General features: G+C 45.1%; 1 protein-coding gene across 1 annotated transcript; it reads left to right on the top strand.

Annotated features, from left to right (window-relative positions):
• The first annotated feature begins 1424 nt into the window (after window positions 1–1424).
• Window positions 1425–22729, top strand: LOC311127663 (LHFPL tetraspan subfamily member 2a protein). The gene is made up of 3 exons (XM_084159523.1): window positions 1425–1503; window positions 10009–11101; window positions 22383–22729. Exons 2-3 carry the CDS (start codon window positions 10681–10683, stop codon window positions 22637–22639), a joined length of 678 nt encoding a protein of 225 aa, XP_084015649.1. The 5' UTR covers window positions 1425–1503; window positions 10009–10680; the 3' UTR covers window positions 22640–22729.
• The last annotated feature ends 1055 nt before the right edge of the window (window positions 22730–23784 follow it).

Below are 23784 nucleotides of genomic sequence, written 5' to 3'. Positions count from 1 at the left end.
TGATCTTTCCAGTCTTTGATGTGAAGGCCTGCTCAGTGTCTCAGACCCACAATCTGCCAAGAGGAATCACCCTTAGAGCACCAAGTGGCTCTGTCATACACACTCCATCTGTAAAATGATACACTGTGTCAGACGTGTGTGTGCGTGTGTGTGTGTGTGTGTGTGTCTGTCTGTGTCAGGCTCATCTCACCCCAACCAAATCACACCAGGCTTTCCACACAAGTCACACGGACAGAAAACTATCCTGAAAGCTATAGGGTTGACGTAGCTGCAGCAACATTTGATGGACATTTTAACGTCAGCAAGCTAATAAAAATGAGCAGAGGAGAAAGTTGAAAAGGCTTTTAGAATGAGCTCTTTTCTGCTGAGAACAGCAATAAAACCAGATCAGCATCAGTGTGCTACTTTAGACTGAGACAATGCTGCATGGCCTTTAAAACAGACCATTCACCTTTCTTTAGCACACACACACGCACACACACACCCACACACACATAGTAGATAGAGGTCTGTAGTATTTATAGAGGCAAGGTAAAAGAGGAGTCTATATTGGGCTGGAGATGAAAGCAGATGGATTATAGTAGCAGACATTGTGAACTGTTCTGTGGCTCTGCTATCTCAAGTAGATCAATGCATGGTTTCTCTAACACCCTTCTACGCTCCACTCTGAAATAAGCTCTTATCCATCAGTATTTTCATGTGTTGGGTCAAAAACAATCTCCAGAAGCTTTAGGTGGATCAGAAGAACCGCTGACCTAACCCCAACCTTAGGAAAGACGCCCCTATTAAACTGGCCAATAGGAAAGGCTTTGGTCGTGTGTGTGGGTTCTCAGCTGTCTTCCTGTTTAGCAAATGTACTTCCTGTGTTCATATGGAACTAATTTCTTCCACTGTGACAGAGAACAGAGCAGCTTTCACTTTGATGTCCACCCATTGGAACATCAGGCTGGCTGAAAGGGGGCTCCGATCACTAACACACAAAACATTGTCAGTCCATCCATCCTTCAGTCCGGCCACCCGTCTGCCCGTGAGTCAGTCAGTCCGGGCTGTCATTCAGTCTGTCTCTCTGCCCGTCCGTCCACCAGAGTTATGTTACTGGAGGCCATAAGGTGATGTAACCTGGAAGTGTCCAGGACCGTATATTGCTTATTAGCGGCAGCAGCTTGGCTAGCAGTCTGCGCATGTGTACGAGAGAGATAGTAGGCAGGACACACACACACACCACAGCGTGTGGCCCTGTGCAGCTGGCTGCAGCGTTTGTGGTTTTAACCCAGATTCTGGGCTGAGCTATGGTCACCATGTGGACCCTCTCAGGGGTGTGACCTCGGCATCTGTCTGACCAATCAGTGCAGGCTGTGAGTCCAGGGGGAGGGGTTAGGGGAAGAGCTACAGACTGGGGTCTCAGTGAGAGTTAGTTAGCGGTTGGGTGTGTGTGGAGACCAGTGGTAGAACCACCAAGACATACAGCAGAGCTGCGCTGCAGGAGGAGAATATGGCAAACAGGTTGGATCATTTTGTTTTTCTCTTCTTCTCTATGGTTTTGCGTTAGTTGTGCTACTCTTTCATGACAGAATATAAGAATATGACCTGTTGTAAGGTTTACATTGATTAATTTAGCCAGTGAGAGTGCTCAACGCTCACCACTCTACCTCATAGTGTTTAGAAGACAGTTTCAAGTGTTATTTTTCCTGATTGGAAATGTTTCCCAGGCCTAACAAAGGGGGTGACTAACGCTAGAGGATGTAAATATTATGTTCCTATTATTAATCATAATGTAACTCCAGTGCTGAGCAGGTTACACAGTAGCACTGGGAAAGGATGGCACTCTCAATGTGGAAATGTTGAGCACTACAATAATTTGTCACACAGCACTGACACTACTACTATTGTTAAGAGTCATTTTATACTTAATACTGGACGACAAGGCTGTGTGTGTGTTTACTGTTTGTGTGTGTACTGTGTGTGCATGTGTGTGTCCTCTGATCTTGTGTTTACTCCAGAGGTGAAGAGGGTCTCTTCCTCATCCTGACTCATGCTGATGACTCAGTCAAACACTAAGTTGTTTTCCAGTTGTCCTGTAGAAGTAGGCCATGGGAATGTTGTTTTGTTATATTGTAATGCTTTATGTGTTTGAAGAGGCAACATGTGAAGAGTTTCATTCCAAAACGCTATGTATCCATTTTCAGAAATGAGCTTTTATTGTTTAAAGAAATTATGAAAGAGATTGGTGTGTTTTTTCACTATCTAATCATGACATGAGGTTGTTCAAAGACAGACATGTTTTTGTTTAAAATCTATCACTTGATGGTTTCATTTCAGAGGAATAAGTAGTACTGCTAGGTTTTACACAGTGAAATGTAACAAAAAAAATTTTTGGGGTGACATCAATATTAAAATATTTAAAAATAATAACAATTCAATACAGTAATATGAGATCAGTATGTAAAACATTTAATTTTTACATTTTAGTCATTTAGCAGATGCTTTTATCCAGAGCGACTTACAGTAAGTGCATTCATCTTAAAATACAGTGAGGGAAAAAAGTATTTGATCCCCTGCTGATTTTGTACGTTTGCCCACTGACAAAGAAATGATCAGTCTATAATTTGAATGGTAGGTTTATTTGAACAGTGAGAGACAGAATAACAACAACAAAATCCAGAAAAACACATGTCAAAAATTTTATAAATTGATTTGCATTTTAATGAGGGAAATAAGTATTTGACCCCCTCTCAATCAGAAAGATTTCTGGCTCCCAGGTGTCTTTTATACAGGTAACGAGCTGAGATTAGGAGCACACTCTTAAAGGGAGTGCTCCTAATCTCAGCTTGTTACCTGTATAAAAGACACCTGTCCACAGAAGCAATCAATCAATCAGATTCCAAACTCTCCACCATGGCCAAGACCAAAGAGCTCTCCAAGGATGTCAGGGACAAGATTGTAGACCTACACAAGGCTGGAATGGGCTACAAGACCATCGCCAAGCAGCTTGGTGAGAAGGTGACAACAGTTGGTGCGATTATTCACAAATGGAAGAAACAAAAAAGAACTGTCAATCTCCCTCGGCCTGGGGCTCCATGCAAGATCTCACCTCGTGGAATTGCAATGATCATGAGAACGGTGAGAAATAAGCCCAGAACTACACGGGAGGATCTTGTCAATGATCTCAAGGCAGCTGGGACCATAGTCACCAAAAAAACAATTGGGAACACACTACGCCGTGAAGGACTGAAATCCTGCAGCGCCCGCATGTATATGTGCTCAAGAAAGCACATATACATGCCCGTCTGAAGGTTGCCAATGAACATCTGAATGATTCAGAGGAGAACTGGGTGAAAGTGTTATGGTCAGATGAGACCAAAATTGAGCTCTTTGACATCAACTCAACTCGCCGTGTTTGGAGGAGGAGGAATGCTGCCTATGACCCCAAGAACACCATCCCCATCGTCAAACATGGAGGTGGAAACATTATGCTTTGGGGGTGTTTTTCTGCTAAGGGGACAGGACAACTTCACCGCATCAAAGGGACGATGGACGGGGCTATGTACTGTCAAATCTTGGGTGAGAACCTCCTTCCCTCAGCCAGGGCATTGAAAATGGGTCGTGGATGGGTATTCCAGCATGACAATGACCCAAAACACACGGCCAAGGCAACAAAGGAGTGGCTCAAGAAGAAGCACATTAAGGTCCTGGAGTGGCCTAGCCAGTCTCCAGACCTTAATCCCATAGAAAATCTGTGGAAGGAGCTGAAGGTTTGAGTTGCCAAACGTCAGCCTCGAAACCTTAATGACTTGGAGAAGATCTGCAAAGAGGAGTGGGACAAAATCCCTCCTGAGATGTGTGCAAACCTGGTGGCCAACTACAAGAAACGTCTGACCTCTGTGATTGCCAACAAGGGTTTTGCCACCAAGTACCAAGTCATGTTTTGCAGAGGGGTCAAATACTTATTTCCCTCATTAAATTGCAAATCAATTTATAAAATTTTTGACATGCGTTCTTCTGGATTTTTTTGTTGTTATTCTGTCTCTCACTGTTCAAATAAACCTACCATTAAAATTATAGACGGATCATTTCTTTGTCAGTGGGCAAACGTACAAAATCAGCAGGGGATCAAATACTTTTTTCCCTCACTGTAGCTAGGTAAGACAACCACATATTACAGTCAAATATACAGGATATGAACATTCCATTCCAGCTAAACAATGGATGTATAGCATTTGACAAACAAACACATTTTCATTCACATCTAAAATCTATGAATAAAAAATCTGAGACTTGTAATATTTTACACACACAAGAAGGTACCCATAAGCAATCATTTCTGATGATATAGCGTTTTGGAAATAAACTCTGCATATGTTTCTTAAGTTGGTTTGCAATAAATACAATAGCAGCTGAAAGGGGTTTTCAGGACAGGTTTCAAGAGTGACTTTGAAAGTAAGTTAGGGGAAACCTCTACCAACGTCTAGAAACTTCCATACTGTTGTTCCCCTGCCTGTCCTGAGTGGATGGACAAATGACTTCATTTGGTTCTTCCTAATGAAAACCTGATGTGTAGATCTAACTGCACAGTATAGGCATTCCTCCATAGCCTCAGTGTATATGGGTGTTTGACCTACAGTTACCCCCAGTGAGGGGGAGAGAGAGGAGAGAGGAAGAGAGAGATTGAGAGACCAACATGCACCACCCACCACTAACCACCTCGTCACCGACGTTTACCGTATCCGTGGTATTTCCATAGATACACAGATAGTTTCCTGTCAATGGTAGTGTGCTAAGGGACCTGCTATTGAGACTGCATATCACTGTGTGACTCAGACATATGTGTCCTTTGTAGTGCAGATGAAATGTAGCAAAGTGTTTGTGAACTAATGGGGGTGGTAATTGGTATACACACACGCACACAGACACACCTTAGGGTTTTTAAGTCTAGGGTCACAGGTTCACTCTTATTAGGTGTGTGTGTGTGTGTGTGTGTGTGTAATATGATCCCTAAATACTCCTATCCTACCTCTGCCTTCTGTGAGCGGGTAATAGACATCATAAATCCAGTCATAGCCTAACATGTTTATGGTCTGGTCTGCCGTGCTTCACAAAGTGCTGGGAAAGTTCTGCTCATGGTAACTAACCACTTGAAGCTCTGCCTGTTTAGTTGTCTGTCTGGTCTATCTCTAGGGGGAATATTGAAGTAGGCCATGTCCTAATATTACCTCAGAATAAAGTATACACAATCTTATCACACACTAGCAAATATGTTGACTGTAAGCAAATATTACAGTTTTATCTTAGTTACAGATACTCCCCTTCTCTCTCTCTCTCTCTCTCTCTCTCTCTCTCTCTCTCTCTCTCTCTCTCTCTCTCTCTCTCTCTCTCTCTCTCTCACTCTCTCACTCTCTCTTTCTTTCTCTCCCCGCCAAACACACACACACTTTGCAAACCCCTGCCAGTTGGGGTCAAAGGCCAAGTGGCCTAAGCTTCAAAGTGGTCAGTTGACCCGGCTCTCTGTACCTTCCTCCAGCTGCTTTAGGTTGTTTCAGCTTTCTATGTGTTTTCAAACAACACCTGTGTGTGTGTGTGTGTGTGTGTGTGTGTGTGTGTGTGTGTGTGTGTGTGTGTGTTGAATTGGAGTCTGTGAAACATCACTGGTGTCAGAAGAACATCTACAGGGATCTACATCATGGGTGGGTGTCCCAGTCCCGGAGTTGGAGTTACTTGAATGGTTGTTCTGCATCAAGACAGTGACTGATCCATAAGCTTGGCAGTTCTTCAACGGTCCAGTTGACATCTTTGGGACTGTGTGTGTGTGTTTAGTTAATAAAGACATTTGTGATTCATAAAAGTAATTCTGATCCTATCCTACTCCACAGGGACGGCTGTCTGCACCTGTTTTTATGACCTCACTAGACTTGGACACACACCACACGATAGACACACCACACGACACACAAACACACATTCACATACACTCGCTAGCCGCCCACAGATCTGGGTCATTCTGTCTCTCTGGTGGAAGGAAAGAGAGGGGAAAGAAATTAGGGAGGAAAGCCAGGGGTTGTTGATATTTCAACAGGATAACAGAGGTCAAAGTGTCAGTAATGCTGTCACTGTATCATCTCCCTATACACACACATCATTAATTAAACACACACACACACGCTGACCCTCCCTAGAAGGAGTGTGACCTCATAGCAGAGTCGACTTTAACTATTATCCCTCTCCATGGTGACCGGGGGGCCATGTGACAGGAATGACCCCCAGGAGGTTCAGATCGTGGGCGGCACACGTCACTATTGGCCCCCTGCTCTGCTCCAGGCTGCTCCAGGCGCCCCTCACTCCTCGCCCTGCTCCCCAGACTGGAAGACTGGCCCCATGCCCTTCTAGCCTAGACTGTCCCACACCACCCCTCCCTCCCTACCAGACTCCACACACTGTCCAGGCTTAGGGATTCCCATGAGCTGGAGAGGGAGGGAGAGAGGGAGGGAGGGTGGTGGTTCTGAGAATAAATGGAAAAAAGGTCTGTGTAAGTGACCATCTCTCCAGTCACAATGATCTACAATACCAAACACAGTATTACTATTCACTGCTGTGCTCATGAGTCTGAACTCATGACTGGAGATGTTAGATGGAAAACGCAGCACTAGTTAAAGTGAGCCTGCTGAGAAGATGGAACCTATGTTTCAGCACACTCAGGACTGTGTTTCAGCACACTCAGGACTGTGTTTCAGCACACTCAGGACTGTGTTTCAGCACACTCAGGACTGTGTTTCAGCACACTCAGGACTGTGTTTCAGCACACTCAGGACTATTTCAGCACACTGAGGACTGTGTTTCAGCACACTCAGGACTGTGTTTCAGCACACTGAGATAATACAGGATCCAGATAGAGAATTTTAATACAAAAGGTTTTCACGTCCCTCTAGGTATGTGTGATAAGTGTGTGTGTGTGTGTCTGTGTGTGTGACACTTTAAAAGTTCCATACACATAAACTCATCATGAACTCAGCTCTGCTCTAGGTCCATGTTGATTATTCCCAACATTCCCATCTTCACTCCTGGGAAAGGTCCGGAATGTCACCTGTGAGAATCCACTCAGCTGACACGTTAGTTAACACAGCCATATAGAGAGATAGGGGGGGGTGGAGAGAGAGAGAGAGAGAGTAAGAGAGAGATAGAGAGAGGGATAGAGAGAGAGAAGGAGATGGAGAGAGAGCGAGAGAGAGAGAGAGAGAGAGAGAGAGAGAAAGAGAGAGTAAGAGAGGGATGGAGAGAGGGATAGAGAGAGAGAGAGATGGAGAGAGAGAGAGAGAGAGAGAGAGAGAGAGATGGCTAGAGAGAGCGAGAAAAGGAGATGAGAGAGAGAGTAAGAGAGAGATGGAGAGAGGGATAGAGAGAGGGACAGAGGGAGATGGAGAGAGGGATAGAGAGAGAGAAGCAGATGGAAAAGAGAGAGAGAGAGAGAGAGAGAGAGAGAGAGAGAGAGAGAGAGAGAGAGAGAGAGAGAGAGAGAGAGTAAGAGAGAGATGGAGAGAGTGATAGAGAGAGAGAGAGAGAGAGAGAGAGAGAGAGAGAGAGAGAGAGAGAGAGAGAGAGAGAGAGAGAGAGAGAGAGAGAGAGAGAGAGATAAAAGGAGATGGAGAGAGAGAGAAAGAGAGATGAGAGAGGGCTAGAGAGAAAGAGAGAGAGATGGAGAGAGGGATAGAGAGAAAGAGAGAGAGAGAGAGAGAGAGAGAGAGAGAGAGAGAGAGAGAGAGAGAGAGAGAGAGAGAGAGAGAGAGAGAACGAAAGAGTAAGAGAGAGATGGAGAGAGGGAGGGAATGGTAGAAACATGTATTTCCTGTAGACCCAGATACTTCATTCAGATCTAGAGGCCCACTGAGAGAGGCGACCTCAGCCTGACCTGAGAATGAAGTCATCAACAAGTGACTGCCTAGTTGATGATCTCATCAACCGTCGCCTGGTTATGCTGTTTAATACAGCTTGTGGTTTAAAACCTAATAACTTTTACATGGCAGTAATTTATTGCTGCATTAATGTTCTGTATCAAGAGCTCCTAGCCTTGCTATGTTTTATTACATTAATGCCGTGGTTCACATGGACTGTTAAGCTGCCTTATGGTAGCTTATGGTAGAGCGTCTTTGTGCCAAGTTGTCAATTAAATTAAATGTGTTTTCAGGTAAACTGAGGGTTAGATAAAGAAGACAAATGTTTGTGAAAAGGTCTTTTGAAGTAAAGCCCATGGGTTTGGGTATATTATTTCCTCCTGTAGCTAAAATATTTTATGAATGATGTTCTTGCCATGGGTTATCTCTCCGAGCCCTGTCGTTTTACAGTATTTATTGTTTATTAGTTTAGAAGGCCATGTTGCTTTCTGTATTGTCTAGAGATAGTGTGTGGGTTGGCCGAGTTGTGAGATGATGCCATGGGTTGTTATCCCACAGCCTTCTAGTGATAGTGATGATAGTGAATGGTGTGATGTTAGATGGAGACATTCAGACCGTCAGTAGGTTATCTATTCAACTCTCCAGCAAGCAACAGAGTCAGTGAGATGACAGTGTTGTTGTGAGATGGATAGGGTTACCCCTCCCCCAGTACTGATGGTGTTTATGACATGTTCATGTCACTGGGGTTATCTATCTTTAGGAGGTATGTAACAGTAGTGTTTGTGGAATAGCTGTGATGTGATGGTGACACTGGGGTTCTGTGAGTTCTGTAGTGGTGGTGTTTATTAAATGGCCATGTCAGCAGGGTTATCTCAGCCAGGCTGACCCTAGGTCAGTTATGTGTTAGCTCCATGGTGGTTGGACAGCCAGGCTGCTATCAGCCCTACATCAGTGGCGTGGGCATTTTCATCTGAGATTGTTTGTTTTTCCCTCTGTCTGTGTCCGTTTGTCAAAGGATCCCTCATTCCCTCTTTCCACATCTCTCTCCTCTCTTCGCTTCATCTCCCCTTCTCCCCTCCACATCCCACCCAGCTCCCCCTGGGACAGACACTACACAGAGACCAGTGTTGGACCCAGAGGACCTCCTCACACACAGACGCACGCACGCACACTCACACACAGTACACACACACAGTACACACACACACACACCGATGGGAAGAGGAAGGAGGAGGAGCTGACCCTGTCAGTTAGGGAGCTCTGCAGGGGAAACCAAAACAGAGAGTAGAGCAGAGTAGCCAGGCTCCTCCAGGCTCTCAGACATAAACACACTCAGAGAGGAGGCCTTCAAACCAACACTGACACACATCTACACATCTGACTGACCAGGCCTGCCCTCTCTCTCTCTCCCTCCTCCTCTGTCCTCCTCTCTTCCTCTCCCATCCCTCTCTTCCTCTCCAGGCCTGGCTTTATGTAAACATTACAAGAGGTTGTTGGTTCGTTTTAGACAACCCCTCTCTCTGTCTGCAGCCATGTTGTCATAAGGCTCTCCCTGTCTATACGTTTCATCCACCATTACTCCCATTCACCATGGCTGTGCTATGCCACTTACTTTTAGTGTATGGTTGGTTGTTTTAAACTGCTGTGTTGGTCAATGACCCAGTTTCTTTGCTGATTAAAGTGAAATGGTGCCTGAGTTGGGAGGTGGAAAACACTGCTTCTGAAACATTTGATTCCAACACTGCTAATCCGTCTTTCGGATGGGACGTTAAACGGGGGTCCTGACTCTCTGTGGTCACTAAAGATCCCATGGCACTTATCGTAAGAGTAGGGGTGTTAACCCCAGTGTCCTGGCTAAATTCCCAATCTGGCCCACATACCATCATGGCCACCTAATCATCCCCAGCTTCCAATTGGCTCATTCATCCCCCCTCCTCCCCCTCTGTAACTATTCCCTAGGTCATTACTGTAAATGAGAATGTGTTCTCAGTCAACTTACCTGGTAAAATAAGTGCATCATGTAACTGAGTGTTCTACCATGGTCTGCCCTTTCAACTGCCATAAATAACACACTCACTTTCTTTTCCCTTCTCCGCCCTCCCTCCTCTCTTTCTCTCTCTCTCTCAAGGTGTGTAGTTGGTGAGAAGCCAGCTGGCTGGCCTTGGAGACACTCCTTCACTACGATGTAGAGTCCAGAAGAGAGAGAACGAGAGAGAGAGAGAAAGACTAAAGAGAGAGAGAGAGAGAGAGAGAGGGTGTGTGAAAAACAGACACTCCGGCTGGAAGATTCTACACTCTACGCACAAGACAGAAAGAGAGAGAGAAACAGAAAGCGAGTGAGTAAGACATTGCGGGAAGGACGGAAAGAAAGAGAGGGAGACAAACCAGAAAGAAGGAAGAGGAACAACACCAGGGGGAGATAAGAAAGAGAGAGAGAGAGAGAGAGAGAGAGAGAGAGAGAGAGAGAGAGAGAGAGAGAGAGAGAGAGAGAGAGAGAGAGCGAGAGAGAGAGAGAGAGAGAGAGAGAGACTTTCAATCATTGACCTCAGGCCCTGCCTCCAAACCAACCTCTCCCTCCCTCCTTCTCCTCCCTCCTTTCCCTGCACTGGAACTGTTTACCCTCTTTCACACCTCTGTTACAACAGGACCCCATCATTCACTCTCTCCCTTCACCCTTTCCCCTCTTCCTGAAGACCCTGTGGACTTGAACCTTCACTTTGACCCCACCTGTGTAACCACTGGACGGGAAAAGGAACATTACCAGGAACACTTCAGAACCACTCCAAACATCATCATCACCATGTGCCACGTGATCGTGACCTGTCGCTCCATGCTGTGGACTCTACTCAGCATCGTGGCCGCCTTCGGCGAGCTCATCGCCTTCATGAGCACCGATTGGCTGGTGGGCTTCCCCCGGACTCCGGACGCCGTCTTCGGCCCTCATGGTGCCACGGCGGCTGGCGAGGCCTACCGGCCCACCCTGGGCATCTACGGCCGCTGCATCAAGCTGCCCCACCTGCGGCGCGGCGTGCTGTGTGGGCCGTACGCCGTGCACTTTGGGGAGATCGCCAGCGGGTTCTGGCAGGCAGCATCCATCTTCCTGGCGGCGGGGATCCTGCTACTGTGTGCCGTGGCCTTCATCTCTGTCTTTACCATGTGCTTCCAGAGCATCATGAAGAAGAGCATCTTCAACGTGTGTGGACTGCTGCAGGCCATCGCAGGTGAGACTGAAAGAGGTTGCTGCTTGCAGTATTGCATTGCCTGTTGATTGGTTGTAGTTTTGTCTGGGCTGTTCAGTAGTTAGACACAGTTAACTGACTGTTAAACACCTGGAATAGAGAGGGGCTTGTGGAGGGGTGTGTTCCGTTTGAACAGCCAACATTCAAACCCATCCATCTAACCTTTGGTGCTGCTGTCCACCTCTTCAGAGTTTAAACCTTTACTAACTAGAGCAATCAGACCCCACTGACCACACACAAACACATGCACGTGTACACACACACATACATACATACACACAGGCCCCCGAGAGTGCATTAACTCTTTCTCCCAGCGTCCTCTCTGTGTGTTCGAGGTGATCATTAACCCTATAGGTCAAGGGTCAGGGAACCATGGCAGCCTTCAGCAACAAGGGCCCAAATATTTGTCCTCTTGAGTCAGCTGGGGATGATGTCATGTGACCTGTGTGGTGTGTGCGCGTGAATGTGTATCTGTGTATGACTCTCAAGCCGCTTTGACCTGCTGTGGTGAATTATGGAGGGAGGAGGCGGTCATTGGAGAGAGTGAGGTTATTCCGCCTGAATCTCTCTCTCAGAGCTCTCATCCCTCTCTCCTCTCCTCCCCTGTACTCGTTCCATAGACTCTGTCAGGAGTAGGTCAGAAACTAGTTGCCCTACAGACACTGATCTACTGTAAGATTAGTTTGATGCGTTTTCACATTAGTCGTTAAAGTTCGAATCTGGCGACTGCTACACTGGTGGACAGTTACCACAATGTAATTGAGACCTAGTGAAAGTGACAGTCAGAGGATGTCCACAACTGGACTGATTAGAAGAACAGAACTGCTCATTAAGGGTCTGTGGGTCGTCGGGAGGAAGAGGATGAGAATAAGGAAGAGGAAAGGGGAAACCAGAAATAGCAGGGGGATGTTTCCTTAATGCCCTCAGCCTAGGGTTGAATGGCGGGAACCCAGTTACCGAGATTTACCGGGATTTACCGCCCAAAACCACTCCCTATTCCTGGGATAAATAACTGTGAGAAACCGGTAAATTATAATAAATTATTGATATGATGTCTAAATGTGGCTTCTCTACAACATCTGCATGATGAATCATCAACGCTCAGGGTGGGGACAGACAGCCCATCTCAGTATGGAGTGCAGTTCACATTGCATGTAGACCTATCATCTTATAATGGGAACTTTTTTCCTTGTGACAGGTACGGCTGCATTTGCTGCAGCATAGTCTATGCTACAGTAATATAAAGACTGACTGAATCTAATCTCCATCTGGCTTTCAGGGGACACCTTATTTTTTAATTGTAAAGATGTTGTTGTTTTTTTTGCAGCTGCAGAGTTTTAAAACAGCCTATCATTTGAATATTTTTGCTTTCAATCAGTGCACACGCGAGCAGTCTCTCGCAGTCTTTCTCCCTCTCCATCAACTCCATTCAAATTGCATCCAAAATAGATAATCCTGTTTTAGATTTATATGTAGCACTATATATAGATGTCCTGACCTACCTCTTTCAGGTAATACATTCTATGCAGTATTAGCTTTATATTTAGCTAATTAATGATGGGTTATGCATAATAAGATTCTAACTTATAGCCTCTGTCTCTTGCGCAATACGCACGCACCTGTGCTCTGCTGGCCTCTCTCCTTAGAAAACGCTCCTTAGCTCTTGGAGTCCCATTCAGGAAAAGCTAGACTAGAAAAGCTTGCTGGACATTATTTTTTTTTTGCATTTCTTATACCAATAGACTATTCGAATAGGGACCAAGCTCTTGTTTGCTGAATGTTAAATACAGCAGCCAATAGAACTCAAGGATAGTTTGAAAGAAGAGCGAACACTCAATGGCGGTAGGCTATAGCAGTTATTTATTCAGACCCATAACCATTCAATCTTTGTGAAGAGAAGAGAAAGCCTTCTGCATCTAATTCTAGTCCTATATTATTGAAGAATGTCATTAGAATGATGAAGATAAGGACAACACAACTTATTTCATTTAACTGTTATCTCCACTGTCCCACGGAGGACTGTAGCAACAATAGAGAGAGAACGAGGAGGTAGACTAATAACATTAAGGGAAATATTATGAAAGGTGTATATATGCGTCAGCCTACTAATAATACGAATAGGCCCTATTATATTTCAAAATTAAAATTAAATTAGCTAGCCTATACTTCTAACTTTGTAGGCTGCATGTGCTGCACCAGAATCGCATGTTCTCTCCCTGCCTTATCATGGTTTGAACGATGTGCGTAATTCCAGTCCCTATAATACAGTATAATACAATACAGTACAGTAATACAGTTCACACTCAAAAAGATCATATACAGTGGGGGGAAAAAGTATTTAGTCAGCCACCAATTGTGCAAGTTCTCCCACTTAAAAAGATGAGAGAGGCCTGTAATTTTCATCATAGGTACACGTCAACTATGACAGACAAAATGAGGGAAAAAAATCCAGATAATCACATTGTAGGATTTTTTATGAATTTATTTGCAAATTATGGTGGAAAATAAGTATTTGGTCAATAACAAAAGTTTCTCAATACTTTGTTATATACCCTTTGTTGGCAATGACACAGGTCAAACGTTTTCTGTAAGTCTTCACAAGGTTTTCACACACTGTTGCTGGTATTTTGGCCGATTCCTCCATGCAGATCTCCTCTAGAGCAGTGATGTTTTGGGGCTGTCGCTGGGCAACACGGACTTTCAACTCCCTCCAAAGATTTTCTATGGGGTTGAGATCTGGAGACTGGCTAGGCCACTCCAGGACCTTGAAATGCTTCTTACGAAGCCACTCCTTCGTTGCCCGGGCGGTGTGTTTGGGATCATTGTCATGCTGAAAGACCCAGCCACGTTTCATCTTCAATGCCCTTGCTGATGGAAGGAGGTTTTCACTCAAAATCTCACGATACATGGCCCCATTCATTCTTTCCTTTACACGGATCAGTCGTCCTGGTCCCTTTGCAGAAAAACAGCCCCAAAGCATGATGTTTCCACCCCCATGCTTCACAGTAGGTATGGTGTTCTTTGGATGCAACTCAGCATTCTTTGTCTTCCAAACACGACGAGTTGAGTTTTTACCAAAAAGTTCTATTTTGGTTTCATCTGACCATATGACATTCCCAATCCTCTTCTGGATCATCCAAATGCACTTTAGCAAACTTCAGACGGGCCTGGACATGTACTGGCTTAAGCAGGGGGACACGTCTGGCACTGCAGGATTTGAGTTCCTGGCGGCGTAGTGTGTTACTGATGGTAGGCTTTGTTACTTTGGTCCCAGCTCTCTGCAGGTCATTCACTAGGTTCCCCCGTGTGGTTCTGGCATTTTTGCTCACCGTTCTTGTGATCATTTTGACCCCACGGGGTGAGATCTTGCGTGGAGCCCCAGATCGAGGGAGATTATCAGTGGTCTTGTATGTCTTCCATTTCCTAATAATTGCTCCCACAGTTGATTTCTTCAAACCAAGCTGCTTACCTATTGCAGATTCAGTCTTCCCAGCTTGGTGCAGGTCTACAATTTTTTTTCTGGTGTCCTTTGACAGCTCTTTGGTCTTGGCCATAGTGGAGTTTGGAGTGTGACTGTTTGAGGTTGTGGACAGGTGTCTTTTATACTGATAATAAGTTCAAACAGGTGCCATTAATACAGGTAACGAGTGGAGGACAGAGGAGCCTCTTAAAGAAGAAGTTACAGGTCTGTGAGAGCCAGAAATCTTGCTTGTTTGTAGGTGACCAAATACTTATTTTCCACCATAATTTGCAAATAAATTCATTAAAAATCCTACAATGTGATTTTCTGGATTTTTTTTCCTCATTTTGTCTGTCATAGTTGACATGTACCTATGATGAAAATTACAGGCCTCTCTCATCTTTTTAAGTGGGAGAACTTGCACAATTGGTGGCTGACTAAATACTTTTTTTCCCCCACTGTAGCTAGCTACATCTATGGGCTTTTATGTTTTTCTCTCGTGCGTAATGTGCAGTAGCCTGTATCATATATGTATTGGATAATGGCACAATCATTCTGGCTTTTTTGTGCTTGGGCTCATTAAATGTCTTTAATGTAGGGCTCATAAAATGTATTTAATGTATGGCTCATCAGGCTCAAGTAGCATTAGGCTGTTGAATGACACTTCCGGTTTTTGGTTACCCGGGAGAAAAGTCATTTATTCTCATGATGGAACATTTGTAAAATACCAGGAAAATATTCAGCCCTACCTCAGCCCTCAGCCCCTTGTCTGAACTGACTGGTCATTAACCATCTCCCTGACTACAGAAAGGGATAAAGACCAACACACACAGCAGCGACACCACACCAAGCAGTGGTCAGTGTTGGTATTTTTCCTCCACCTCCACATGTGTCCTAGACGAGAGGGATGGAAAAGTCTGTAGTTTCTCCGCCAGGCAGAGTTCTGAGATATCACCATATCACTTTGTCATCTCTCTCCCCCTCTCTCTCCCTCTCTCCATCTCTTCCTCTCTCCTTTCTGCCAGTTTGACTTTCCTCCAATCAACATTTCCACTAAGTGTGCCGACCGACCGGAATGGTCCCGTAATGTGACCGTAACTGGGATCAGGTGGCAGATGTTTTGGGAACTGCTTGACCTCAGGGGAGAGATTGTGTTTCTGTAGCCAGCGGTGGTCACATCATCTCACTGGAGTCATCAGAGTGGTCCTGATTCTATTAACCACATTTATACACACTAATGTCATATTGGGAAGGTTTTATCTCTAAAATGAATCAATTGGAGATGTAATGTAACTAGCCAAGTGTTTAAGGCCAGACCAAGGTGGGTTTTTTCTTCAGAAAGGCAGTTAGCGACAAGAAGACTAACAAACAGCAGGTAGTTAAACCGTCTCCAGGTCTACAGCTGGGAGTGTCATAATATCATTTTACTGCCGCCATAAACTCTCCCTCCCAGCTCCAACCAACCAGCCAGCCAACCAGACGACAAGCCAAATTCAGCCATGATGAGTCATAGGACTGTCACACAGATGGCTTTTGACCTGGGCGCTAGCTGTGGGTTAATGGCAGATGGGAATGTGACAGTGATCCAGTAAACAGAAAAGGAAATGCAATAATGATACAGCGTGAATATGACTGTTACAGGACTGATTGACAGATGAGAATGACTGTATTGGAACAGTCTGATCATGATGAATAGTCTAGGTCTGGATGTTACTATTGTTGAGCAAACAGAGAAAGCAGAAGTACAATACCGGGTCGGGACGGGTGTTACTGGAAATGTATCTGATTACCGAAGCAAAGGTATGAGATGTTGGTCAATCACAACCAGTGTCGACAATAGAGGTATGTGGGTGAGAGATAAAGGGAGAGCGATATATTGAGAGATGGCGAGATAGAGTGTTTACAACCGTAGTGTGGATGTATAAGAAATAAAGGCATAGAAAGAGAGAATGAGGGGGAGAATGAGTGAGAAAGAGAGAGAGAGAGAAAGAAAGAGAGAGAGTGAGAGTCGGGTGAAAGGAAGTGTGTTGTAGATAAGGCTGATAGATATGAATGGAAAGTCCGGTCCATGGTCACGGTGCATATTACTGTAATCCTGAATCAGGCCTGTAGGACTTCCTACCAACAGAACAGTACCAGAACAGAATGACTGCGTGGAAGGAATCAGGATATAATATAGGTCCCTATTATTCCCTGTTCTTCTATTACACTACAGTCCTCCATGGGACAGTGGAGATAAACAGAGAGGAACAATACAGTTTTACACTACAGTCCTCCGTGGGACAGTGGAGATAAACAGATAGGAACAATACAGTTTTACACTACAGTCATCCGTGGGACAGTGGAGATAAACAGAGAGGAACAATACAGTTTTACACTACAGTCCTCCGTGGGACAGTGGAGCTAAACAGAGAGGAACAATACAGTTTTACACTACAGTCCTCCGTGGGACAGTGGAGCTAAACAGAGAGGAACAATACAGTTTTACACTACAGTCCTCCGTGGGACAGTGGAGATAAACAGAGAGGAACAATACCGTTTTACACTACAGTCCTCCGTGGGACAGTGGAGATAAACAGAGAGGAACAATACAGTTTTACACTACAGTCCTCCGTGGGACAGTGGAGCTAAACAGAGAGGAACAATACAGTTTTACACTACAGTCCTCCGTGAGACAGTGGAGATAAATTGAGAGGAACAATACAGTTTTACACTACAGTCCTCCGTGGGACAGTGGAGCTAAACAGAGAGGAACAATACAGTTTTACACTACAGTCCTCCGTGGGACAGTGGAGCTAAACAGAGAGGAACAATACAGTTTTACACTACAGTCCTCCGTGGGACAGTGGAGATAAACAGAGAGGAACAATACAGTTTTACACTACAGTCCTCCGTGGGACAGTGGAGCTAAACAGAGAGGAACAATACAGTTTTACACTACAGTCCTCCGTGGGACAGTGGAGCCAAATAGAGCGGAACACAAACCTCCCCCAGGTTTCCCATAGAAACAACATGTCCTCTCTGTCTCACCCACTCTCTAACTGTTGAAACCATTCTCTTAACTCTATAGGGCAGAGGTGGCCAACCCTCCTGCAGAGATACTGGGAATGCAGGCTTTTGCTCCGGCCCTGCTCTAACACACCTGATTTGTTCAGAGGAGCAGCGGAAGCGTAAAGTCAGTTTAGTTGTTGATGAGAGTGTCTTTAGAAGCCAGCAGACCTAGACCGAGACTCTCTTGGCTTACGGTCCTACCTGACAATCATAGCAGTCTGGACGTTTCCAGTGAGAGACCTCCTCCGCTCTCTCCCTCTTCGCTTTTTCCATCACACTCTATTATGTGAGCCACCACCTTGATTCGGTCCTATGTAGCAAAATTTGAAATTGTGTTTTTTACACTGGATAAAGGTAGAGACTCAGAGCTAGAATATGGTATATCATACGCTGCAGTTGAGGAACAATGGGAAAGTAATTCTGCTTTGAAAGTTGATAAACTCTTGAGAGAATGGCCCTTGAATGTTTTGGCACACCTACTGGAGAGCTCTTCTTTGTCTACACCCATTCAGCATCGTTCACACCCTCTTAAGCCTTAGCCCCACCCATCTCTTTAAGGATTCCCATGTGAGGCTATGTGCTAAACAGAGTGAGTAGTGTAGTAAACAACCAAAGATTTTCAAGACTTAAAGTGGTAAAAGCAGTAGCCTACAATAAGAAAACCTCCAGGTAAAAGTACACTTTATCGGGGCCTCCCAAGTGGCGCAGCGGTCTAAGGCACTGCATCGCAGTGCTTGAGGCATAACTACAGACCCAGGTTTGTTCCCAGGCTGTGTCACAACTGGCCGTGACAGGGAGTCCCATAGGGCGGCACACAATTCGCCCAGCATCGTCCGGGCTAGGGGAGGGTTTGGCCGGGGGGGCTTTACTTGGCTCATCGCGCTCTAGCGATTCCTTGTGGCGGGCCAGGCGCCTGCAGGCTGACTTCGGTCGTTAGTTGAACAGTGTTTCCTCCAAAATGTTGGTGCAGCTGGCTTCCAGGTTAAGTGGGCGGGTGTTAAGAAGCGCGGTTTGGCGGGTCATGTTTCGGAGGACGCATGACTCGATCTTCACCTCTCCCGAGCCCGTTGGGGAGTTGCAGCGATGAGACAAGATCGAAATTGGGGAGAAAAAGGGGGTAAAAAAAAAGAAAAGAAAAAAGTACACTTTATCTAGTCCTTGGCCTATATCCTAATCTGACTTTGGTGCAGGTCATGTTGTTCTTCACATTACTGTTTATGGTAAACACACATTATATATATAAAAAACAAATCTATGTTTATTTGTCACATGCACAGTATACAGAAGGTGTAAATGGTACAGTGAAATGGTTGCTTGTATATTTACATAGTAGCATGATCAAAAACAGAAAGTGTCCAGATATAAATATTTTATAAATATTTTATAATTATTATATGACGCTTACCTAAATTGATGGGTCATGTGAAATAAATGCTATAACCACCTCCCAGCCACATCTAGGTAAGTGGATGGGTCACTGTTGTCTAGACATGTACACATGTTCATGAAATACAATAGATGGCCATAATCACCCCCAGACACACCTGGCCAACTTGATGGGTCATGTAATCATCTGGCGAAGTGGAGTCTTTTGTTTAGACAAGTAGCTAGCTAGCTAGCTAAACAATGAACCAGCATAATCCCAACTCATACTACTACCAATACAAACTGATTGTCATAGCTGTAGTATGAATTTGCAGGTAGCTAAAGCTAACCAACTAGGTTCAATGTTAGCTAGCTAGCTAACATTAGGCTATAACTAGGAATGCAAATGTGTTTCTGATTCGAATAATATTACTACACAGATCATTCACGTAACGTTAACTAGCGAGCCAGCAAGCTAACGTTTGCTAGCTAGCTAACAGTACGCTTTAACTTGCAATGAAAACTACTTTCTGACAAAATTTGAAATGTATAATATCTGAAAATGTAGCTAGACTCTTACCCGTATACATGGATGAACGCTTCACGGCAGACTGGAACCATTTAACTCTGTTTTGTTTGTAGTTACATCTTGTTTGGCCAGCGTTGTGTCAAGTCACTCTGGTTCACACTGACCGTGGCGTGTGCATAAAGTAGCCCATCACAACTTTTTCCAACTGATCTGTCAATAGCGCCTGTTAAATTCAGGGCATTAATGTTGTTGAGAAAAGTAGCAAAACTTTTGTAGTTCTCAAATGGCTAATGTTATATCTTTCAAAAACGCTGTGGTAGAAAGGATTGTCAACACATACTGAGCAGCTCACGTTATAGACAGAAGCAAGCTACATGGCAGACCAATCCAAAGTCATCTCCCGGCATGTCCAGCCCACCCATTATCTCAGCCAATTATGGCTAGCGGGAAGGTTCCTGTCTTTTTCCGTGGCTAAACCAACTAGGCTCGTAATTTAACCATTTTATTCATATTTACAGATGGAGTACAAGTTTGTTATTAAGGCACATGAAAGTTCACATGTTCCAGAAGGCATTTCTGCCCAAAAACGCATTTTGATAAAAATTATTTTTAAAAAGACGTTCAAATTCCTCTCCTGTGAAGTAGTGACGTGCGAGATACGCCTAGCTTCCTGAAACTGGTCACATATGTGTGGAGAGGAAAGAAATATGTACCTCTGGCTCTTATAGTCTGTTGCGATACGTTTACACCATTTCCTGGAGCTGAGGGAAGGTGGATACCCAAATTGTCTGGGAACCATGGTCGGGGAGTGGAGGGGTACAGGCGGGGTAGAGGGGTTTTGACACAGAGAGGGGTGAAAGAGTATGCAGGGGTACCCCACCTAGAGATGTAGAGGAAGAGAGCACAGAAAGAGAGGAGGCTACGGAGACAGTTGGAGACGAATGGTTAATATACAGGCCAGGTTGCAGAAGGAGGCAAGCAGTTAATATTCACAGGATGCAGGATATTCAGTTGAAGTGGACTGGGATATTAGGTTAAGGGTCCAGTGGGTAGGGGGATTTCTTTAGAGGGGGTTGTATGTGTGTGTATGTGTGTGTGTGTGTGTGTGTGTGTGTGTGTGTGTGTATTGGGGGTGTTGTAGAATTGAAACCATACCTCCAGTCCATCACCAGAGCTGCTCTGACCGTTAAGGCAATGCAGTAACATGTGGAAAGAATTTATGACCTACTTTTCATTTCCGTGTTTAATACGATATTGGTCTGCTCTGAGGGAGAGACAGAGAGGGAGAAAGAGAGAGAGGGAGAAAGCTGGTGTCGGCATTGCACTCTTGTTTTTCATCTCCTGAAGGAGCAAGTGAGCAGGACAGGGGCAGAGGGAGGGAAGGAGGGAGGGAAGGAGGTTTAGAGTGCTGGTCTGGTGTAGAGGTGCAGGAGCTCTCTCTCTGTCTGTGTCTCCCTCTCGCTCTCTCTCTCTCTCTCTCTCTCTCTCTCTCTCTCTCTCTCTCTCTGTGTGTGTCTCTGTCTCTCTGTCTGTCTGTCTCTCTCGGTGTCTCTGTCTCTCTGTGTCTCTCTCTCTCTCTCTCGTAATATGTGCCTGTAGACATATTGTAGTTCCAGAGCTCCCAGTCTAGACTCTAGTGGACATCCAGTACTACTATTGTAGTTCCAGAGCTCCCAGTCTAGACTCTAGTGGACATCCAGTACTACTATTGTTGTTACAGAGCTCCCAGTCTAGACTCTAGTGGACATCCAGTACTACTATTGTAGTTCCACTAACGGAGCTCCCAGTCGTCTAGTAGTAGACTTCGAATATTGTAGTTTCAGAGCATCTCCTGGTGTGTGTCAAAGCCTGAACTAGAAATAGGGTCACTGCCTTTTCCTATTATGTCATTGTTGAGTATGGTGATGGTGGAAGAAGTATTCTGGGCCTGTACAAGGATACAGTGGTATTGAACACAGACTACATGCATTGTCTCCACTTCACTGGGTCATATTAGGGATTGGGTGAAGGTTTCTCTTGCTACTACTGAGCAGGCCTCTATTAGTCTCTCCTCTAGGTTCTGCTGTTGTACAGGGGTGTTGAAACAGAATCCATGTGCTGTTAGAAGTGGAATATTGTACAGTGCAGGGGTGTTGGAACATAATCGGTGTGGTGTTAGAAGTGGAATATTGTACAGTGCAGGGGTGTTGGAAGTGGGTCCCAGACCCACAGAAGTGGCTTCATCCTTCAGCAGAGAGAGACACAGGAAGCTGAGACACAGGATTAGTCGGTTAGTTCAGTGATGGGGGTGGGGGGGGTCGAACCCCTCTGGCTACCTTTTCCTGTTGTTTAGCTGTTGTAACCCCAGGTCACACATTTTGCGATACCCCCAGGGATCCAGAGCTGACAGCAGGGTCGTATTGTGCCATAACCCCAGAGTCGTATTGTGCCTTAACCCCCGGGTTGCATTGTGCTGTAACCTCAGGGTCGTGACGTGGGGACACGTTTGGGGAAAGACAGGTATCAAGCCTTTTTGCGGCAATGAGAGTTGACACTGGCCAGGTGAATTGTTGGAATGAAACAGAGTAGGAGTCCCATTTGAAAAGAGATGGCAAAGGAAATCATTTTAGCCAGTATAATATTTTTGACCAACGGGAAATTAGAATGCAAACGTGTTATTGAAACAGGAAATGTTTTGATACCAGAGAATGTCCTGTGGATGGACTTTAGAGAATGTGTTGTCATTATTCCACTATTTTTTTAAGCTACCTTTCAAACACACATTTCAATCAGTCACACATAATAACTGTTGATTTGTTTGCTGCGTGTAGGTCTATTATGAACTAACAGTGCCTTTCTCTCCACTCTCTCTGGCCCAGGTCTGTTTCTGATCCTGGGTCTGATGCTGTACCCTGCAGGCTGGGGTTCAGACAAGGTGCAGCTGTACTGTGGTCAGGACGCGGCTCCCTACCAGGCGGGGCTGTGCACCATGGGCTGGGCCTTCTACACAGCCATGGGAGGCACCGTGCTCACCTTCATCTGCGCTGTGTTCTCAGCCCAGGCCGAGATCGCCACGTCCTCAGACAAGGTGCAGGAGGAGATCGAGGAGGGCAAGAGCCTCATCTGCCTGCTCTAAGATCGACCAGGAGGGGAGTAGGAGAGGGGGAGGAGAAGGAGAGGAATGTCAAGTCCCACACCCCTCTTATCCACTCTGGGGCCCAGCTGTCAATCAAACGAAAGCCCCCATGTTGTTTACCACTAAGACTGACTCTCTGACCTTTGACCTTAGACCCTGTAGTGTTGTTATTGTTCATGTGGGAGAAATCTACAGTGCCAAGCTTTTCACAAACCTGTGTTTCAATGTATTTCCTCTCTCCGCCACCAGAGGTGCTGTCTGTCTGTGTTCTGTGTGTTATTATTTCTAATGTGTGCCAGTACCAGCTACCCTGACACCAGTATGTGTGTATTGTAAATAAGTGTGTATATACTGTACATAGTGATGATGATGATGATGATGATGATGATGATGATCTGAGAATGGTGGTCCTCTCAGCTCTGTTCAGACTGTTTTAAATGATGTCACTCTTGCCTTGAATGCTGGTGTGATGATGACACCACCTAAAGACCAGCCTACCTGGTGCTAATCTTCTGGTGTACCTTCAATGCTAGGTAGAAGTTGCCCCTAACTACAGATCTACTATCACATTTCCCAACCCCAAATCATAACCTGAACCATGAGAGGGATAAAATAATATCAGATCCCGGACCCGCGGTTAGAGGTAACTTCTACCAGTTCCAACTTAAGCCAGGTGTGAGTAACTCTACAAGGGAACCACTACTCAGTCAAGTAAACTACTCGCAGACATGGCCTTAGTTTAGCATGGAATCATGATGTCCTTAAAGCTTATAGAATGTACTGTCAATTGAAATGACCAATGTATGTCTTCTTGGACCCTTGAAATGTATTGATGGGACGGACACCTACACCAGCCATGGTTACACACGGACTGCATGAGCTAGCTAATAGAGAGCTGCGTTTTGTTTGTGTGTGTGTGTGTTTGTTATTGTGTGTGAGAGACTGTGCTTGCCTCCTTTTGCAAATATTGAGGGGATTTTGCCTGGACCCCACCTCTGATGACCCTTGCCTGGTCTCTTTGAGGTCCTCCTGTGGACAAAGACTTGGTCAACGATACACACAAGTATTCCTATTACTGTATAGTGCCTTGCAAAAGTATTCATCCCCCTTGGAGTTTTTCCTATTTTGTTGCATTACAACCTGTA

This window comes from Coregonus lavaretus (genome assembly GCF_964263955.1).
Source record: "Coregonus lavaretus genome assembly, chromosome: 4".
Taxonomy (NCBI): Eukaryota; Metazoa; Chordata; class Actinopteri; order Salmoniformes; family Salmonidae; genus Coregonus; species Coregonus lavaretus.
This window is presented reverse-complemented; position numbering and strand designations above follow the sequence as displayed.

Excerpts from the sequence above, each read along its gene's own strand:
- LOC311127663 (XM_084159523.1), top strand. The coding sequence starts at position 10,681 with ATGTGCCACGTGATCGTGACCTGTCGCTCCATGCTGTGGACTCTACTC. Across the intron at positions 11,102-22,382 it reads ACTGCTGCAGGCCATCGCAG|GTCTGTTTCTGATCCTGGGT; the intron begins GTGAGACTGAAA and ends TCTCTGGCCCAG.